General features: G+C 47.9%; 2 protein-coding genes across 2 annotated transcripts in view; one reads left to right on the top strand and one right to left on the bottom strand.

Annotated features, from left to right (window-relative positions):
• Positions 1-2,281: 2,281 nt before the first annotated feature.
• On the bottom strand, positions 2,282-15,506 carry LOC124556262 (leucine-rich repeat extensin-like protein 3). Its single transcript, XM_047130248.1, has 3 exons — positions 15,500-15,506; positions 3,655-3,950; positions 2,282-2,338 (listed from the first exon to the last, which is right to left on the bottom strand). The coding sequence occupies exons 1-3, from the start codon at positions 15,504-15,506 to the stop codon at positions 2,282-2,284; spliced, it is 360 nt and encodes a 119-aa protein (XP_046986204.1).
• Positions 15,507-15,667: 161 nt separating this feature from the next.
• LOC124556261 overlaps positions 15,668-20,082 on the top strand; it is a 189,109-nt gene continuing 184,694 nt past the window's right edge. The window contains exon 1 of the mRNA XM_047130247.1: positions 15,668-15,783. Within this exon, the coding sequence (XP_046986203.1) occupies positions 15,668-15,783 (116 nt within the window). The remainder of the gene's footprint in view (positions 15,784-20,082) is intronic.

Genomic DNA, 20,082 nt, shown 5'->3' with positions numbered 1-20,082 from the left:
ACTGTACATGGTAATGCTGTGAGACGTAAGTGAAAGCAGTATGCTGGTGGTGCGTAGATGTCTGCAAGGCGGCAGCTGGAGAACGGGCACGTGTCGTGGCTCGTGGAGAGCAACTCTGACCCTCCGGACTGGCTGCGCCTGAGCCCTGCGTCCATGGTGACGTGGCAGCGCCCCGACGGCGGCCGCACCAGGCTGTACAAGCTACCCACTGACGGCCGGCTCCTTACGCGGCCCGGCGACCTGCAACCTGTGCGCGACTTCCAGGGGGTCACTCTCACCGCAGCTGTCGTGGTGCGTACAATTCCTCAGGCAGAGTTACTCAAGTACGCTGGTGCACAGCTAGTTAATTCGTATTCTGGCAGTCCCAGAAATGTTCATCACCAATATCTAACCAGAAGGATCTGATGTCAACTCGACTATGAGGTCTCTAATGACGGACTTAAGCAGCAAGCAGTCTGTGACCTAAGATTCGAGATAACGAGACGATGTGCCAGTCTCCTGGATTAAATCGCAAAACTATTGACAGAGTGTCGTGGCGTGAGGATGGGCGAGACTGTTGGTGGTGAACTAGCTGCCAGAGCTACTGCTGCAGTTCATGCACATGCAGTGTACTGCCAGAGAATTTTACTTTTTCTGTTCTCACTCTCATTTATAACAGTAATAAAAAAGCAACTCTGTCATCTACATGTACCCACCCAGCACCCACACGAAACAGCCACAGTGTGGTATGACATTTACAGTTCGCAAAGAAGTGATCCAGTGAGATGTGAATAACCTCACTAATTTTGCAGGTGATCCTGTAAGGTCCAAGCAAACAGTACAATCTGACTTTAATTTACGGTTAACTGCTAATGTTCATACACGACAGATTAAACGCGAAGTAACTCAACTCCATTCGTCTTCTGCGTGTTACAAAAGACAGACGTCCGCAATTGCCTGGTCTTATCGTCCTTACGAGTGTCTCTATTCCTCTCGTGAGTTGTGGATAAATCCTACTTCATTAATTCCAGCGAAGATCAATAATTACATGACGGACGCCAGAGTGGGAAGTGTTTCTGTTCATAAATGGGTTCTCAGTCCGACCAAGCAAAGCGTGTAACTCCAATGAAGCGGTCTGTGGGTGTAGAACCACATATGTGCGGGGTTGGATCGTGGAAATGTGTGGAAGCCCCGTGAACAGGCTTCTGGTAGCTCAGGCAGATAACATGAAGAAGTTAAAACAGTTTATTAATACTCATTTTTCTACACTTATACCGTCTCAGTGGAGGCGTCGACCACACCCACTCGAGCAATAGAGAGGCGGCGTGTGACGGCGGCTGGCTGACGGCTACCTCGCTGTGATGTAAGCGCCCCGCAGTACTGACTCCAGTAGTTCATGCAGCAGCGTGTGGCATCGTTACTGGGACACGCCCACCCGCGGGTGGAGGTAGCGGCACTGTAGACTGCCGAGTCCCTTGCAGGGGATGCCAGTCTCCGACGGTGGTACTCGGCCCAGAGAGTGACAACTTGTGGCACTAGGCCGCCTACGCAGCAGGCACGGAAGGGTGGGCGGTGGAACCTCCGCGTCTCGAGCTGCTATTCACCAGGGTAGGAGTCTTCGCAGCTGCTGGAAGGGGGCTACGTGGCAGTCTGCCAGCAGATAAGTACCAAGTCCAAGGAGGAGAACTCGACACTAATGCAATGATGTTGTGATGGAAGCCCAAACCTGTATCACTTGCTCTGGTCATCTGGTGTGGCCCTCCCATCTCTGTTGGCACTCCTAGACTGCTCATGCTTGTGCTCATATTAATTTTTAGCTATACTTGTGCACGGTCCACTTGTTGTACCAACGTACTTTTTTCAGCTGCGCTCGGTGCAATAAATCTGTGGTCTGAGAGTATGGTAACGGGTTGACTCGCCATGCAAGAGTTCCGTTTTCCGCTGCAGTTGGAATATTGCAGTGCTTTGTCTGGCGTGTCTAGTGCTCTCTAGACAGCTCTTGATGCTGCAGTCAACGTGCCAGAATCTAAGCACCCGCCGATTGCCACTGCTGAAATGGCTCTGAGCACTATGGAACTTAACTTCTACGGTCATCAGTCCCCTAGAACTTAGAACTACTTAAACCTAACTAACCTAAGGACATCACACACATCCATGCCCGAGGCAGGATTCGAACCTGCGACCGTAGCGGTCGCGCGGTTCCAAACTGAAGGGCCTAGAACCACTCGGCCACTCCGGCTGGCGTCTCTGCTGAAACCGAACCACTAGTTTCTGTGTTAAAGTCCACAAAATAGCAACGGTTTTACATCATCTCGCCTCTTTGGGAAAACCAGATACCATGTCGCCAGCTTAGGCCAGTCTGCAACAGAGCTAAGCATAGATGTATACACTGTAAAATATTTTACAAATTTTCTCTTATGCACTAGTCGGCTTGAACTTCAAGGTTCGAAAGCTGTGAATTTACTCTACCAGTTTAGCTTTTACCTCACCAACGTGGCGTGTTGTACATTGGCCAAACAACTAACACAGTGGACATCAGACACAAAGAACGTCAGAATGAAACAGGCAGCTACATCAGTAATTGCCGAGACTGTCTTGAACACAATCATGGCATATACTATGATGATACAAGGGTTCAGGCAGAGACTCCAAGACATTAGACAGTGTTATAGAGTCTATAGAGATAAAGGTGACAAACTTTCGTGAATCGTCACAAACTCAGTAGAACCTGGAGTCCTAAACTGGAGTTCCTGAAAACGCAATGGAGTCAACGCCAAAACCCCACAAAAAGACGAATCGGAAGTGTTGACATGGAGAACGAACCACAGACAGAGCACCAGATGCACCAAACCGAAGACTGATTGACTGTTCTCAAACTGCTGCACCAATACATGGAATGTATGAACAGTCTGTTTAAAGCGATCCTTGAGTATGAGGATGCCTGGTAGCTCATGGAGCTCTCATGTATGGAGATGTAGAGCAAGTGAAGTGGTCTGTTCTGCACTTTCAGTAACTTTTAGATGTGGCTGGTGGCAGCGTTGCCCAATGTCACAGCGGCATATCCTACAACCGAAGAGCCAGAGAAACTGTTACACCTGCCTAATATTGTGTAGGGCCCCCGCGAGCACGCAGAAGTGCCGCAACACGACGTGGCATGGACTCGACTAATGTCTGAAGTAGTGCTGAAGGGAATTGACACCATGAATCCTACAGGGCTGTCCATGTCTGTATACCACCTGGAAGGCTGCGCATGGGTAGAAGCAGGAAAAGGTAATACAAATCGGTACTGCAGTATGAATTTAAATCACATTTAGCAAAAAGAATACATAACTTTGTAATGGGGTGCGAAGTGTCCCGGCCATCTTCTTTTCATCAAATGGGTAGAATCTGCAGCGGCGCTCGTAGACCTCAACAGCACCTGCTAGAGGGCGCTGTCATCGGTGTCTATCGTAGTGCCAACTTAACTTGCACTTAGGCCGTGGCATCATGGCTATTGATACCACATCCATCCCCCCTGAAATGACGCACCGTTGTTGAGTATGGCTTCCGACGGCGGGTGGAGGGATCCAGGGGTGGCCCAGCTCAGGAGGTGGACAGAGCAACTGCCGGGGCGCGCTCTCCACCCGCGACCTCGAATCGCTCATGAGGGGGCGAGGAAAACGCCCCGTGGAGAACCTGTCCAGGCCACGCGCCGCCACTGGGTATGCTCTGATGAGGAGGTGGAGCAACGACCTCCATTGGCGACGGCGGCGGCGGCGTGACGGCAACCTCAGCGTCCATCGGTTCCGGCACTGCGGAGGAACGCGGCGGCGGCGGCGGCGGCGGCGGCGGCGGCGAGAGGAGCCCGTCCGGTGCAGGTGACCGGACCGGCAGCGGCGACGACTGCAGGCGCGCCCGCGGAGGCACGAGTGGCGGAGGTTCCGTCGGTGGAGTCGTGGGCTGAGGCGGCGGAAGCTGCGAAGCTTCCAATTCTGCCGGAAAACAACCAGCAGCAGAAAACTGAGGACGGCACAGACGAATCTGGTTCCAGTGCCAGAGGGACCAGAAACGACAAATAAGGTGTGGCCAAGCCAGCGAAGAATGCGCCCCTGCTCCCAGCGCTGCCTGCCTGAGAAAACGCGATAGAACACCAAATCACGCGGCGCCAAGCCAGAACGAGGCGAAGCAGCGGGAGCGCGCGGCGGCGGGCGCAATAGCTGCAGGAACGACCGATGGGTGCGGCCGTGTAGCAATTCCACTGGGGAACGGGAAGCGATAAAAAGCAAGGAAAGTCCATAGCGCGCGCTCGCGAGAGTGCGTGGCGCGTGACTTGCTCATCTGTGACTTAAACATACACACAAAGCGTTCAGCCTCGCCGTTCAACTCGGGGTGGAACGGGGCTGAGGTTAGATGGCGAATGCCATGAGCAGCACAGAACGCTTCAAACTCTGAGGACACGACTTGGGGGCCATTGTCGGAGACAATCACTTCAGGAAGGCCCTCAATGCAAAAAGTAGGCGTCAAAGCCCGAATAGTACTGGCAGATGTAGTAGAAGACAGACACAACAAAAGGAAAGTTGCTGTACGCATCAATGACTATCAACCAGCGGGTGTCCCAGAAAGGACCCGCAAAATCAATATGAACGCGCTGCCAAGGCGCAGTAGTTGTCGGCCACGCAAAGAAGCGCTGGCGGGGAGCAGATTGACGCTCCGCGCAAGAGCGACAGTTAGTAAGCAAAGTCTCAATATCTTTATCCATGCCGACCCAAGTGCTAATTGCTTCATCCGCACTATACCCCAATGACCAGCGTGCAGCAAAAGGAGGATTTCCGACTGCAACGAACGAGGTACAACCACACGAGACTGATCATTGTCAGTTCGTAACAAGATAACACTGTGGTGTACAGATAAGTTGTGATATTGCGCAAAGTAACGTCGAACAAGTGGATCTCGAATCTGCGTAGCAGATGGAGGCCATTGAGTACGAATATACTGCAAAAGAATCTGCAAAGAAGGTCGGCGGCTGTCGCGGAAGCAATGCGACGAAAATCCACCAGAAAACCATCAGCGAATTCCTTATCCTGCCAATCAATAAACATGCAAGACAATTCGGAAGAATCGAACACTTCGTCAGGACCGATAGGCAGACGAGACAAAGCATCAACATTGCCATGCTGGGCCGTAGGCCGAAACAAGATTTCGTAATTGTAGTTAGACAAAAACAAAGACCAACGTTGCAACTTTTGTGCAGTACGGGCCGGAACTGGCTTTGACTGGTGCATCTACGACGTCAAAGGCTTATGGTTGGTGACCAAACAGAACTTGCGACCGTACAAAAAATCATGAAACTTAGTCACTCCATAGACAATAGTTAAAGCTTCTTTCTCGATTTGAGAATAGTTTTGAGGGGCAGAATTGAGCAATTTAGACGCAAAAGTGATCGGGCGATCGACAGAATTAATGCAGTGTGAGAGAACGGCTCCGATGCCGTGGGGAGATGCATCGACAGCCAAAACAACTGGTTTCGAGGGATCGAAAGGCATCAAACAGCGATCACTCAACAAAGCAAATCTGAGCTTGTGGAAAGCAGCGTCACATTCCGAAGACCAAACAAAAGGAACGTTCTTACGCCGAAGGCGATGCAAAGGCGCTGCAATCTGCGCTGCATTTGGTATAAACCGAACATAATACGTAATTTTGCCCAACACAGACTGAAGTTCTTACAGGTTCCTGGGTGCTGGCAAGTCTCTAATCGCACTGAGATGTGACGGCGAGGGGCGGATACTCTGTCCGTTAATCATATGTCCTAAATACTGAATCTCAGTTTGAAAAAAATTTCACTTGTCTCTGTTACACTTTAGTCCTGGCTGCAAAAGCACAGTAAATAATGCACGCAAATTCTGCAAATGTTCGTTAGGCGTGCGACCTGATACAACTATATCGTCCAGATAATTTGAGCAACCAGGGACAGTGGCACACAGCTGCTGCAAGTAAGACTGAAAAATTGCAGGAGCTGAAGCACAACCGAACGGAAAGCAGCGAAACTTGAACAAGCCAAGATGGGTGTTTATCACAAAATAGCGCTGCGACTGTTCGTCGAGCGGAATCTGAAAGTATGCGTCCCGCAAGTCAATCGTGGAAAAGAATTTTCCCGCACCAAGCTTATCAAAAATGTCTTCAGGATGCGGTAAGGGAAACGTAGCTACCACTGTCTGGGGATTTACTGTAGACTTAAAGTCAGCACAAATACGGAGACGACCGTTTGGTTTCTTCACACACACTATAGGCGAAGCCCATTGCGAAGCAGAAACAGGTTCAATGACACCAGTGTCTGGCAAATGCGTAAGTTCTGCAGCTACGGGGTCGCACAGTGCGTGCGGTACCGGTCGTGCGCGCCGGAAAATAGGCATGGCATTGCCTTTAACTGCACCATGCGCTGCAAAGTCTGTGGCGCAACCAAGGCCATTAGAGAAGAGTTCAGCAAAATCATCGCATAGTGCGGCAACACTGTCTGCATGGTCACTAGCGTAGATGCAAAGTACATTGTTCTGAATTGCGAGGCCAAAAAGTTCAAATGCGTCCATGCCAAAAATGTTCGTAGCATCACGAGAGCTGAGCACATGGAAAGACACTGTACGGGTCGTTGCACCATACGTGGCTTGCAAACTACACACGTCGAGCTCTGAGATTTCCTGTCCAGTAAATGCAGTCAGTGTGGAATGTGAACGACGAAGCGGGGGCGAACCAAGCGAGTCATACGTTGATTTGTTCAGTAAAGAATCTGACGCACCAGTGTCCAGCTGCAAGCGAATAGAACGTCCACAAATGTTCAAAGTCACAAAAAGTTTCCTCGCATCGCGCTGAATGCGAGAGGCTCAAAATGGCTCTGAGCACTATGGGACTTAACAGCTGTGGTCATCAGTCCCCTAGAACTTAGAATTACTTAAACCTAACTAACCTAAGGACATCACACACATCCATGCCCGAGGCAGGATTCGAACCTGCGACCGTAGCAGTCGCGCGGTTCCGGACTGCGCGCCTGGAACCACGAGACCACCTCGGCCGGCTATGCGAGAGGAAGTGTCTGGCAAAACACGACGAGCTGTCTAAGCACGGGAAACAGAAGGCTTTGAATAAATGGCATTAACGTCCATAGGCTGATGTGAATCCTGATTATGGCGGTTGCCGTTGCGGTGACGCCCACGCGAGTCACGCGAACGGCAGACAAGTGGTGAATTGGAGTTTCTCTTACTACACACAGCTTGCACATGTCCATTCTTATTACAAAAGTAACACTTTGCTTGATGGAATGGGCAACCGTCCCGTGGGTGGGCACGAAATCAGTTTGGACATGATTTCAGTTTTGTTAGTGGGTGCCTGGTTTGAAACGTGTTTACGTGCGCGGGAGCGGCGTGACGTGGCTGGCCGTGCTGCGACCGCGGGGGAGGGCACGTGTTGTGCCGTGCTCACAGTACACACACCCGGGGTCACGTCGTACGCGGAAGTAGCCGTGTCTAATGTATCTTGTCTGCCTAGCAAGTCCACTACTTCCTGCAAAGACGGGTTTTTAAATCGGAGGATTTGTTCGCAGATGCGGTGATCCGCCACATTCTGCCCAACAGCGTCTCTAATCATATCCGCAAATGAGCGTCGACATGAGAAATTAAAGTCACAATCAGGAGTTAGTCCCTGAAGATCCGTTAACCAACATTTATTAGACTGAGTAGGGCCACGCCGGAGACGAAAGAATTTCTAACGTGCAGCTACAACATTTATACTGTCACAGAAGTGCGAGTTCAAAGCATCAATCACTTCGTCGTACGTTTTAGTTTCTGAGCGGGTGGTGGGAAACAACTTGACGAGCACACGGTATAACACAACACCCGCGTTGGCAATAAAAAAAGCAAGCCGCTCTGTACCTGGTATGTTACATGCTGCGAAGTGTGCCTCGAGCTGGGCGATGTATTCTGGCCAGCGTTCAACGTCAGGATTGAAGGCACGAAACGGCGGCGCCGTCGGCGGCGGCGTCGGTACAGGCGGTGGCGTCGGAGGCGCCGAAGTAGCTGCAGTTTGTAGTGTGACCAGTCCATTTATGACAGCAAGTAGCTGCGTCATTTGCTGAGCCTGAAAACGTACAAGATGGGACAGCGAAGCCTGTTCCTGTGGCGAAGCCATGGTTTACACAAAGTCTTATACTGAGGCTGGCACGAAAAGAAAGCAGTGCCGAGCAAAAAAGGAAAGGATAGGGGGCACCTCGCCGCCAACTTTTGTATCCCGCCTGGAAGGCGGCACGTGGGTAGGAGCAGGAAAAGGTAATACACGTCGGTACTGCAGTATGCATTTAAATCACCTTTACTCTAGCAAAAAGAATACATAACTTTGCAATGAGGTGCGAAGTGTCCAACCATCTGTTCTTCATCAAATGGGCAGAATCTGCAGCGGCACTCGTAGACCTCAACAGCACCTGCTAGAGGGCGCTGTCATCGGTGTCTATCGTAGTGCCAACTTAACTTGTACTTAGGCCGTGGCATCATGGCTATCGATACCACATCCATAAATCTGTAAGAGTACGAGGGGGTGGAGATCTCTTCTGCACAGCTCGTTGCAAGGCATCCCAATACGCTCAATAATGTTCACGTCTGGGGGTTTAGGTGGCCAGAGGAAGTGTCTAAAATGAGGAGAGTGTTCCTGGAGCCACTCTGTAGCAATTTTGGACGTGTGAGGTGTCGTGTTGTCCTGCTGGAATTGCCCGTCGGAATGCGCAATGGACATGTATGGATGTAGGTGATCAGACAGGATGCTTACGTACGTGTCACCTGTCAGTCATATCTAGACGTATCAGGGGTCCCACCTCACTCCAACTGCACACGCCTCACGCCACTATAGAGCCTCCAAAAAAAAAAAAAAAAAAAAAAAAAAAAAAAAAAAAAAAAAAAAAAAAAAAAAAAAAAAAAAAAAATGGCTCTGAGCACTATGCGACTTAACTTCTGAGGTCATCAGTCGCCTAGAACTTAGAACTAATTAAACCTAACTAACCTAAGGACATCACACACATCCATGCCCGAGGCAGGAATCGAACCTGCGACCGTAGAGGTTGCGCGGTTCCAGACTGAAATGCCTGCGCCGGCCGAAGTGGCCGTGCGGTTAAAGGCGCTGCAGTCTGGAACCGCAAGACCGCTACGGTCGCAAGTTCGAATCCTGCCTCGGGCATGGATGTGTGTGATGTCCTTAGGTTAGTTAGGTTTAACTAGTTCTAAGTTCTAGGGGACTAATGACCTCAGCAGTTGAGTCCCATAGTGCTCAGAGCCATTTGAGCCATTTTTGAACTGAAATGCCTAGAACTGCTTGGCCACACCGGCCGGCTTCCACTTTGTTACTTTGTGCCAGGAAGGGCATTCAACAACGCGGTTCCAGATTGAAGCGCCTTTAACCGCACGGCCACACCGGCCGGCCAGTAGAGCCTCCACCTGCTTGAACAATCCTCTGCTGACATGCAAGGTCCATGGATTTGTGAGGTGGTCCCCATACCTGTACACGTCCATCCACTCAATAAAATTTGAAACGAGACTCGTCCGACCAGGCAACATGTTTCCAATCATCAGCAGTCCATTGTCGGGCCCAGGTGAGGCACGCAGGAGCAAAGAGAGAACGCCTAAGATTGGTTCTAGAGGGAGCGGAATGCAGAGGGAACACTTAGAACCACAACTGACTAACAATGGAACGCAAACTCGCGGATAGGTCCACTGGACCGAAGATAAAACGCCAGCGCTCGACCTGGTGCACTAAACTGAAGAGGGAACGCCTAAGAACGCATCTAGCGCGAGCGGACCGCAGAAGGAACACTTGGAACTGCACCGGACTGTAGACGGAACTCAGCACTCGGCTTGACAAGGAGGGGGAAGGCTGTAGGCATAAATACTGGGTCTGTTCCACTCGACGAGCTGTCTCAGGCAGCACCTAATGAAGATAATGAGTCACGTTGACGAAATACTGTGCATGAACGACGCTGATGTCCGGCAGAATGCATCACGTTTCAAAATGCCACTTCTAAAATGTCGACTGTTGATGATAGGATTGTGAAGTTGAAACGTGCAGGAACAAACGCATGTAAACATAGACAAGGCGGTCTCATTTACTGACGGAAAGGAACCGTCGAGCATTGTAGAGAGTGCTTGTGAGAAATGAGATGAAATCTGTGGAAGAAATCAGCAGTCCAGCTAGCACAACGTCTATGTTTTGGAAGTTAAAAGGAGTTGCGTAGAATGGACGACCAACTCCTTATAAGACACATATTTTTGTAGTCATTTCTAAGCGGCGCTTTAGGTGGTGTTTATGAGCGACGCCACTGGAGAGTGGATGACTGTAAACGAGTTATTTGGAGTAATGAATCCGAACATCTGCAATGACACCATGCTATTCTGCGGCAGAGTATGCCTATCCTGTTTGGTATAATTCAACTCATGCCAAACAGGTGGATGTAGCTCTCAACGAAACCTGCAGAATTATAACAGGTTGCTTGAAATCCTCTCCTGTCGAATGGCTTTACCACCTCGCAGGAATAGCACCACCACCTATTCGAAAAGAGATAGCTGCGAACAAGGAAAGAAAGACAGTAGAAAAGGAAATTACCCATTCTCTGTACGGGCATGAACCACATTCGCAACGACTGAAGTCAAGGAAGAATTTCCTTAGGACACAAAGGAACTTAGAACACCTGTGACCGAGCGAGGTGGCGCAGTGGTTAGCACACTGGACTCGCATTCGGGAGGACGACGGTTCAATCCCGTCTCCGACCATCCTGATTTAGGTTTTCCGTGATTTCCCTAAATCACTTCAGGCAAATGCCGGGATGGTTCCTTTGAAAGGGCACGGCCGATTTCCTTCCTCATCCTTCCCTTACCCGAGCTTGCGCTCCGTCTCTAATGACCTCGTTGTCGACGGGACGTTAAACACTAATCTCCTCCTCCTCCAACACCTGTGAAAAAGCTAGGTTATAATAATGGAGGGCTGCGACCTACCTTCCCCCTGGTGAGAAAGGAGTTGTTGAAGCTTTAGCCGGTCGCTGGTGTCCGAGCGGTTCTGGCGCTACAGTCTGGAACCGCGCGACCGCTACGGTCGCAGGTTCGAATCCTGCCTCGGGCATGGATGTTTGTGTTGTCCTTAGGTTAGTTAGGTTTAAGTAGTTCTAAGTTCTAGGGGACTTATGACCTCAGCAGTTGAGTCCCATAGTGCTCAGAGCCATTTGAACCATTTGAAGCTTTACCTCCAGGGCATGACGGGGAATGGACAACTTGGAAATCCCTGAATAGACTGATATCCGGAGTTTCCTACGTGACACTCTGGTCTAATGTTACCTGTTGTTATATGCAGTGAAGATGACTGTGTAATTGTTGAAATCTAGATCTGCTTTGCTGTAATAAAACGACGCACTTTGCGATTGGTTACTTTTCTTTTCTCCATTGTCTATTCTTCTGGCATCTTTAGGTAGGACGATGCCTCGTTTCTCAACAACTGTTAGTACAGATTTCGTTTTAAATTGACTCAAAAGCTTAATAGATAGTATGAAACTCACATAAATATCTTATTCATCCTTATTGGTCCATTCTGTAATTTCGGTCACATTTCGCCAATGGCCCAGACAATACGATTTTTCATACATATTGGTCCGTTCTATAATTTTGTTCACATTTTGCAGATGGTCCGTTGGACTACATCCATTTCTAAAGCCAGCTTATTCTTTTGCTTGATTAAAATCTTTATTCGTTCGCTGATTTTTGTAAGTAATTTTACACGTTCTTTTTGTGTTTCTTTCATATGGTTTTAGTCATTCCTATAAACACAGCTGTTTCCCAGTGATTTTCCTTTATTCATCCTTCGAATGGATGTCTACACCTCACCTTTTATGTGTCTACCGTTTCATTATGTTCGTCTTTAATTATCAATGTTTCTACGTCATCTATTGGACCATACGAAACATTTAAATAAATCTTAGAATGTTTACCAGTCTTTTTTCTCTTTCTTTGTTACTGCGCAGTCTACCATCTCAACTAATGAAACGCGATATCTACTCAACATAAAATATTGTTTTGTTTCCGGAGGAAGGTGGAGATTAGTGTTTAACGTCCAGTCAACAACGAGGTCATTAGAGACGGAGCAGAGGCTCAGATTAGGGAAGGATGAGCAAGGAAATCGGCCGTGGCCTTTCAAAGAATCCATCGCGGCTTACCTGAAGTGCTTTAGGGAAATCACGGAAAATATAAATCAGGATGGCTGGAAGCGGGTTTGAACCGTCCTCCTCTGAAATGCGAGTCCAGTGTGCTAAACCACTGCACCACCTCGCTCGGTGTTTTGTTTTCTTCACACCAAGTATTCATTCTAGCCACCCATATACTCTCACAGACATTTCCGAATAATTTTGTTTAATTCAGCATATTCCGTTATGTTCGTATTGTCTTTTGCTAAAGCTCTCAGCTTCACTTTAAATGTTGCTTTCTTCCATTTTAAATTTTCTCTCCATTTGTCTTTCGTAACATCTTTTACTACACTCCTGGAAATGGAAAAAAGAACACATTGACACCGGTGTGTCAGACCCACCATACTTGCTCCGGACACTGCGAGAGGGCTGTACAAGCAATGATCACACGCACGGCACAGCGGACACACCAGGAACCGCGGTGTTGGCCGTCGAATGGCGCTAGCTGCGCAGCATTTGTGCACCGCCGCCGTCAGTGTCAGCCAGTTTGCCGTGGCATACGGAGCTCCATCGCAGTCTTTAACACTGGTAGCATGCCGCGACAGCGTGGACGTGAACCGTATGTGCAGTTGACGGACTTTGAGCGAGGGCGTATAGTGGGCATGCGGGAGGCCGGGTGGACGTACCGCCGAATTGCTCAACACGTGGGGCGTGAGGTCTCCACAGTACATCGATGTTGTCGCCAGTGGTCGGCGGAAGGTGCACGTGCCCGTCGACCTGGGACCGGACCGCAGCGACGCACGGATGCACGCCAAGACCGTAGGATCCTACGCAGTGCCGTAGGGGACCGCACCGCCACTTCCCAGCAAATTAGGGACACTGTTGCTCCTGGGGTATCGGCGACGACCATTCGCAACCGTCTCCATGAAGCTGGGCTACGGTCCCGCAAACCGTTAGGCCGTCTTCCGCTCACGCCCCAACATCGTGCAGCCCGCCTCCAGTGGTGTCGCGACAGGCGTGAATGGAGGGACGAATGGAGACGTGTCGTCTTCAGCGATGAGAGTCGCTTCTGCCTTGGTGCCAATGATGGTCGTATGCGTGTTTGGCGCCGTGCAGGTAAGCGCCACAATCAGGACTGCATACGACCGAGGCACACAGGGCCAACACCCGGCATCATGGTGTGGGGAGCGATCTCCTACACTGGCCGTACACCACTGGTGATCGTCGAGGGGACACTGAATAGTGCACGGTACATCCAAACCGTCATCGAACCCATCGTTCTACCATTCCTAGAACGGCAAGGGAGCTTGCTGTTCCAACAGGACAATGCACGTCCGCATGTATCCCGTGCCACCCAACGTGCTCTAGAAGGTGTAAGTCAACTACCCTGGCCAGCAAGATCTCCGGATCTGTCCCCCATTGAGCATGTTTGGGACTGGATGAAGCGTCGCCTCACGCGGTCTGCACGTCCAGCACGAACGCTGGTCCAACTGAGGCGCCAGGTGGAAATGGCATGGCAAGCCGTTCCACAGGACTACATCCAGCATCTCTACGATCGTCTCCATGGGAGAATAGCAGCCTGCATTGCTGCGAAAGGTGGATATACACTGTACTAGTGCCGACATTGTGCATGCTCTGTTGCCTGTGTCTATGTGCCTGTGGTTCTGTCAGTGTGATCATGTGATGTATCTGACCCCAGGAATGTGTCAATAAAGTTTCCCCTTCCTGGGACAATGAATTCACGGTGTTCTTATTTCAATTTCCAGGAGTGTATTTATGTGACTATCTATATTAAATAACTGACCCTGCCTTCTACATCTTCATCTTTTTCATTCCCTAAGATGTTTGTCGCTTAATTTAATCTTAAATACTTCTCTAGTCTTAAAGAAATGATTGTAATCTATTTTTAGGATTTCCGGCCTTCTGTGTTCGTGTCTTTATTTTCTATGGACTATGTCAAAAAAACAGCGTCTCTTATGTAGATATATATCGGTTAGAGTGCTAAACACTTATATAATAATTTTATTAAAGACTATTCAAAATGAGGTAATTTGGAAGAAGACTTGCAAATGATATACATCGAAGATGCGACTGTCACGGAACCAGATACCGACTATGTTTACAGCGATAAAGACGACAACGGCAAAATATGAACGAAATGGATTGTTTTATAGAGTTACCAAAAAATATGACAATGTATAAATATCAGGCGATGATTAGATGTAATGTAATTTCACTTACATTATTCGTCACTGACACTTTCGTCTTGGACAATTCTGCCAGTAGGAATCCTTTATTTCCATAATCAGGATATACTCTAGCTATGTCTCGTAAAAAATTGGTACAGTGTCTCTAGGAAGTTTTATACCACGCAATCTCAGATTGTGGAAGTAGGTGTATTGAAAGATGTACAGTTAGTCACGTTCTCCTGGTCGGCCTTCTCTTCTGGTAGACGACTTGAGAGATTTCCAAAGACGCTCGATGCTCTGTGCCAACGGAGCACCAGAGGAAACGATTGACGGTGAATGATTCACAAATTCGTGGTCAAAACCTTCGTTCTTGAGTGTCTTATAAGTTTTCCATCCGTCTGTAATTACTCCCATTCCAGGCATGGTGAAGTTCTTTATAAGAGGTACTAAAGTTCGTTTTGACCTGGGATAAACTTACACAATGAAAATAATATTTCTTCGATATCCTCTCAGTACCTCCAAATAATCAAATCTGCTCACATTCGGTCTTCAAAGGTCGTCCTTTTTCATACTTCCTGGTAGTTATGTGTGACTCATCGATTCACAGTTTTGTTGTTACCGTCTATCGAAGCATTATCATTGGTCACAATTCGCGTAGAACACTTCGCAGCAGGATCCGTAGTAATCACACACAGTTTTGCAGATAGTCCTATTTCTGAGGCTATGTTCTCCAATATGTAGTCCTTAACCCAGCAAACCACCAAGATAACACTCTGATGAATTGTCAATTTGCAGTTGTCGAACTCCGTATTTCTCCTTATACTACTTCTTTTCCGGCATTTTGTGCAATATAACTGGAATGGTAATTCCGAATCAAAACTTTTTCTACCGAGCTTCTTACTCATCTGTCCACTGCAATCCACGCAAGTTTTCGGGTCTTGTATTGGCAGTAAATGGTACTCCCAACAGAAATCTAAGCAACTTTGAATGGTACCTAATACGGGAATTAAGTCACGCCTTGTAAGACTAGAGCTATTCGAAGCACTGCTTCCTTCACTCACGTCTATTACAACACGATCAGTATACGCTGAGTTGTCAAGAAAACTCTATCGGGAACAGTTGCAAAACTCTACCAGTGTCAGAATACAGGAATCTTTACCATTCATGACTTGGCGATTCTCACAATTGATATCTAGTTCTGTAAGAATTGGACCCTCGATATAATCGTTTGCAAGCTTTCTTCCAGATTGCCCAAAATGGACTTTATGTAATTATAAAATTCCGGAAAATGTACTAAATACGTGTGTATGCATTTCAGTTCACTAAAATGCCTATGGATCGCCCAGTGGAACGACTTATGAGTTTGGAGGACAAACATTTGGACACAATGTCTAAGTTAAATTATGCAGTGAATTTGTATCTGAAGGATATTCTGAATTACAGGTACGTACAACCATCCATGAGGAGAATAATCTCAACATAAAGAACTCTGTCCAAAACGTTTTCGTCTCTGGGTCAACGTAAGTAATGATTATCTTTATGTTGCTCTTTAATTTCTACAGCCTTCTATTCCTTCTTGTTTGTATCAGGAACAACTGTATGGTATATTTTAAAGAAAATTGCATGTTCTCCTTAACAGTACTTGTATTTGCACATTAAATGTGCGCACTCTTTTATGCTGTATGACTTTACAGAGATGATAAAACAATAATTAAACGTTCCAAATTTTAACAGAGGAATGTCAGTTGTGTTGTCGATTTTCGGAGAATTACAAGCTACAGTAGTTTGAAGACCTCAAAGGTCTCAGTAGCTTGAAACTACCACTTATTACCACGAAATATTGTCGTTCTCATATATCCACTATCATGGATCAGTTATATTTATTGGATGTTTCATTTTGACGGGGAGATGTTGACATATGATGTAAGAGGACCTCTACTGCGCCTGCATCTTGCGATCGTAAGTACCCGCACGTTCGCCAACGGCAACCCGCAGATGGTCTACATCTACTGCAACAACATGAACACTCTAGTACTCCAAAATCCGCCAAATGATGTAAGGAGTATTCCAGGAAGTGATGGTACATGTATCGCCCCCATGGTTACATGATTTGAATACTGCCAAGCTCATCTGGAATGTAATCGTATGATATGTTCGCATTGGATCCAACTCCAACAAGACTATACGTGTTGTCGTATATCCACACTGCAGGCTACTACGACATTTGAATTACAGTGCTACATGTGTGTCATAAATAGGCAATTACTGCTTCTTTAGGTTCTGTAAACACAACAGACCCTCAAGTGGCAACGGTATTAACATCCCTGAAGGTAGACAAAATCTTAGTTAGCATGAATGCGACTAATCAGTTTCTTATATTTGTCACTTTGGAGAGCTTTAAACGTTTACCTCCTGTTGATTTAATACCTGTACTGTATCTGTTATCAGATATTACGATACTGAAGTAAATTAGCACCTGTTATCAGATATTACGATACTGAACTAAATTAGTCACAAGTTTTCTGTATCTTTGCAGATTACGGGTGGTACCAGTCAAAACATGGGGCTACTTGCACAACGGAACGTACGGTGGTATGATTGAATTAATGCAACGGGATCTCTCACAAGTGTCTGGGTCATCGCTCATCATGAAAAAGAACCGCTGGGATGTCGTCGACTACACAGGACCTGCCTGGCGCTTCAAGTGTGTATTAGCAATTTCTAGAAATTTTTAGTCTGATTTCAGAAATATTATTTATTACATAAATCTTATGTTAAGATGGAAGTACATACTGTACATGATATCGTGAGACGTTGAAAATGAACACGCGTATTTAAAGAAAAATTGTTACTTAACAACATAACGGTGTAATCCATACACATTATATATATACTGAAGCGCCGAAGAAACTGGCAAGCGGATTCAAATACAGATGTATGTAAACAGACAGAATACGGCGCTGCGGTCAGCAGCGCCTATACAAGACAAGTGTCTGGCGCAGTCGTTTTCCTCAAAAACCGTCACAACCTCGCCACCCCCTCCATCCTGTAACACCTGCAATGGACCATATCCCACCTACTCCTACAAATGTAAAGTTAACCCCCTCCTGCCACCCCCTAGCTTACTGTCCCCATCCATCCCATCGACTCACCCCCCATCCAGTTGTGGGGAAGGCAGATAGTCGTCTTCGGTTCATTGGTAGAATTTTGGGAAGATGTGGTTCATCTGTAAAGGAGACCGCTTATAAAACACTAATACGACCTATTCTTGAGTACTGCTCGAGCGTTTGGGATCCCTATCAGGTCGGATTGAGGGAGGACATAGAAGCAATTGAGAGGCGGGCTGCTAGATTTGTTACTGGTAGGTTTGATCATCACGCGAGTGTTACGGAAATGCTTCAGGAACTCGGGTGGGAGTCTCTAGAGGAAAGGAGGCGTTCTTTTCGTGAATCGCTACTGAGGGAATTTAGAGAACCAGTATTTCAGGCTGACTGCAGTACAATTTTACTGTCATCATCTTACATTTCGCGGAAATACCACAAAGATATGATAAGAGAGATTAGGGCTCGTACAGAGGCATATAGGCAGTAATTTTTCCCTCGTTCTGTTTGGGAGTGGAACAGGGAGAGAAGATGCTAGTTGTGGTACGAGGTACCCTCCACCACGCACCGTATGGTGGATTGTGGAGTATGTATGTAGATGTAGACGTAGATCCACCCGACAATTCCTTCTGTCCATTCTACGGCTGAAGACATCATCCGTTTCTTAACCGTAGTCTTACAAAACATCCACCCTTTCCTACCCCCCCCCCCCCCCTCCAACAGATTTCACTTGCCATCTGCTCTGTCTTTTAACTCAACACCTCCACCACCTACTCCCACTACCAAGCCCACTTCACCTTCACCTGCCTAGACACCCTGTTTTAAGCCTCTCCTCTCCCTTCCCCCCCCCCCCCCTCTTCCAGTCACGGTGCGGCACTAGTGTAGCATCCTCTTCCAGGACATCCACTCCTTCTGCACCAACAAATACCTCCTCATGAACCCCATCTCCCAACACCAGGTTGACACCTTCCTCCTGAATGAAACCAATCTCTAGCCTCTCACTACTGTCCATACCTCTCCCTATATCCTCAACTGAACAGATGATCCTGGTCCCTGAGTGCAAGGTGGAGTCGCCATCGACCACCTCAAGCACACAACCCCTTCTCCATGACCCCACCAAACGCCTCATCCTCAGCTTCTTTTTGTCCTCCCTCAACATCGCCTGTGCTACCATCTACATCCGCTCCACTGCTCCTATTCCCTATGACTTCATCTCCCATGTTGAGCACAACTTCTCCACCTATGTGATTGCCTCCGACATCAACATCCACAGCCGTTTCTTTCCGCTCTTTGTTGGTGGCATCAGTTCCTCCCCATGGTTGATGGTGCTCTTCTTCCTTTTCCTCAGTACACCCGTTGCAATGCTGTCATTGCCACTCCTGATGCTGTCATTGCCTCTGCCAACCTCCTTGGGCATATTGTCGTAGACATCCTTGACCCTACAGGTAGCGACCACTTTCCCATTATTCTCGCAATAATGTCTGCTCACCGCTTGCCTCTGGCCCCAGCCCTGCACCCTCTCCCAAGGTAGTCCATGACTACCAACATGCGAACTGGGATGCGTACCAGAATCCATCGCCATCCAGGTCGAAAGCCACCCTCTTACCTATCACCATCCGGACGCCATCACCCACATCTTGTCCTTCCTCCAGAAGACGATTGCTGAAGGCGTGGAGGCCCATGTCCCTACTAAAACCATCCACCCCCCACCGTCCCACTCTCTCTCCATGGGCTGTCCTTCTCCTCCACTAATCCCTCTGCCTCTATTGCTCCTTCCTGGACAAACATGACAAGGATAAACTCCACCGCCACTGACAACTACAGCAACACGTTCAGAACATCATTACAGCAAAGAAACGTCGAGCAGCACTCAAAGGCTTCATCAGGGCAATTTCCAGCACATGCCCCTCCCAGATGATGAACTTCGCTGTAATGTCTACCCTTATTACAAACTCTAGCCTGGCCTTGTTTCTCCCTCCCCAGGGCTCCCCCTTTCCCATACCCTACTTCCCCTGAGTGGTTTTCCCCCTTTCACTTCCCCCCCCACCCCTGAATTTCTGCACTCCCTCCTCGGCTGTCTTCCTCTCCCACCCGTCCCACCCAATCCCCCATCCCCCTTCTCTGCCCCCTTCTAACACCACCCCTTCCCAACCTGTTCGCTTCTTCCTTGTATCCCCATCCCCAGCAGATCCTCCCAGTTTTTTATCCATCATCGGGTGTGCTGTGTCAGTGTTGTGTTCAGTGCAGTTCTACATTGTCGTCCAGTGATATGGTTTTTAATTGTGTGCTCGACTTTTATATAGTTTTGCTGTCTATGGTTGTTCTGTGCTACACCACCTATCATGTTGCTGTTTTAATCGTCCTGTGAGTTTCTGTGCTCTGCACCTACTTGGACTTGTGTCTTTTACTTCTTACAGTGTGTGGTTTTTTGTGTAAAATGTTTTTTGTTTTTTATCTCTATTTCACAATCACACCTTCTTTTATATTCTTTCTTCCATTATGTTCCCCCTCCTTCATACCTATGTTCACCCACGTTTCTCCTTTTTATTGTTTCTAAATGTTCTCATGTACATCTGTAACGTTCCTTGGCTGAAGAGTAGCGCCTATGCTGCTGCTAGCCCTCCTCACATGGGAAATTGGA

This window comes from Schistocerca americana, chromosome X (assembly GCF_021461395.2).
Source record: "Schistocerca americana isolate TAMUIC-IGC-003095 chromosome X, iqSchAmer2.1, whole genome shotgun sequence".
Taxonomy (NCBI): Eukaryota; Metazoa; Arthropoda; class Insecta; order Orthoptera; family Acrididae; genus Schistocerca; species Schistocerca americana.
This window is presented reverse-complemented; position numbering and strand designations above follow the sequence as displayed.

Excerpts from the sequence above, each read along its gene's own strand:
- LOC124556262 (XM_047130248.1), bottom strand. Across the intron at positions 2,339-3,654 it reads GCGGCGCGTGGCCTGGACAG|ACTGGCCTAAGCTGGCGACA; the intron begins GTTCTCCACGGG and ends GCTCTGTTGCAG.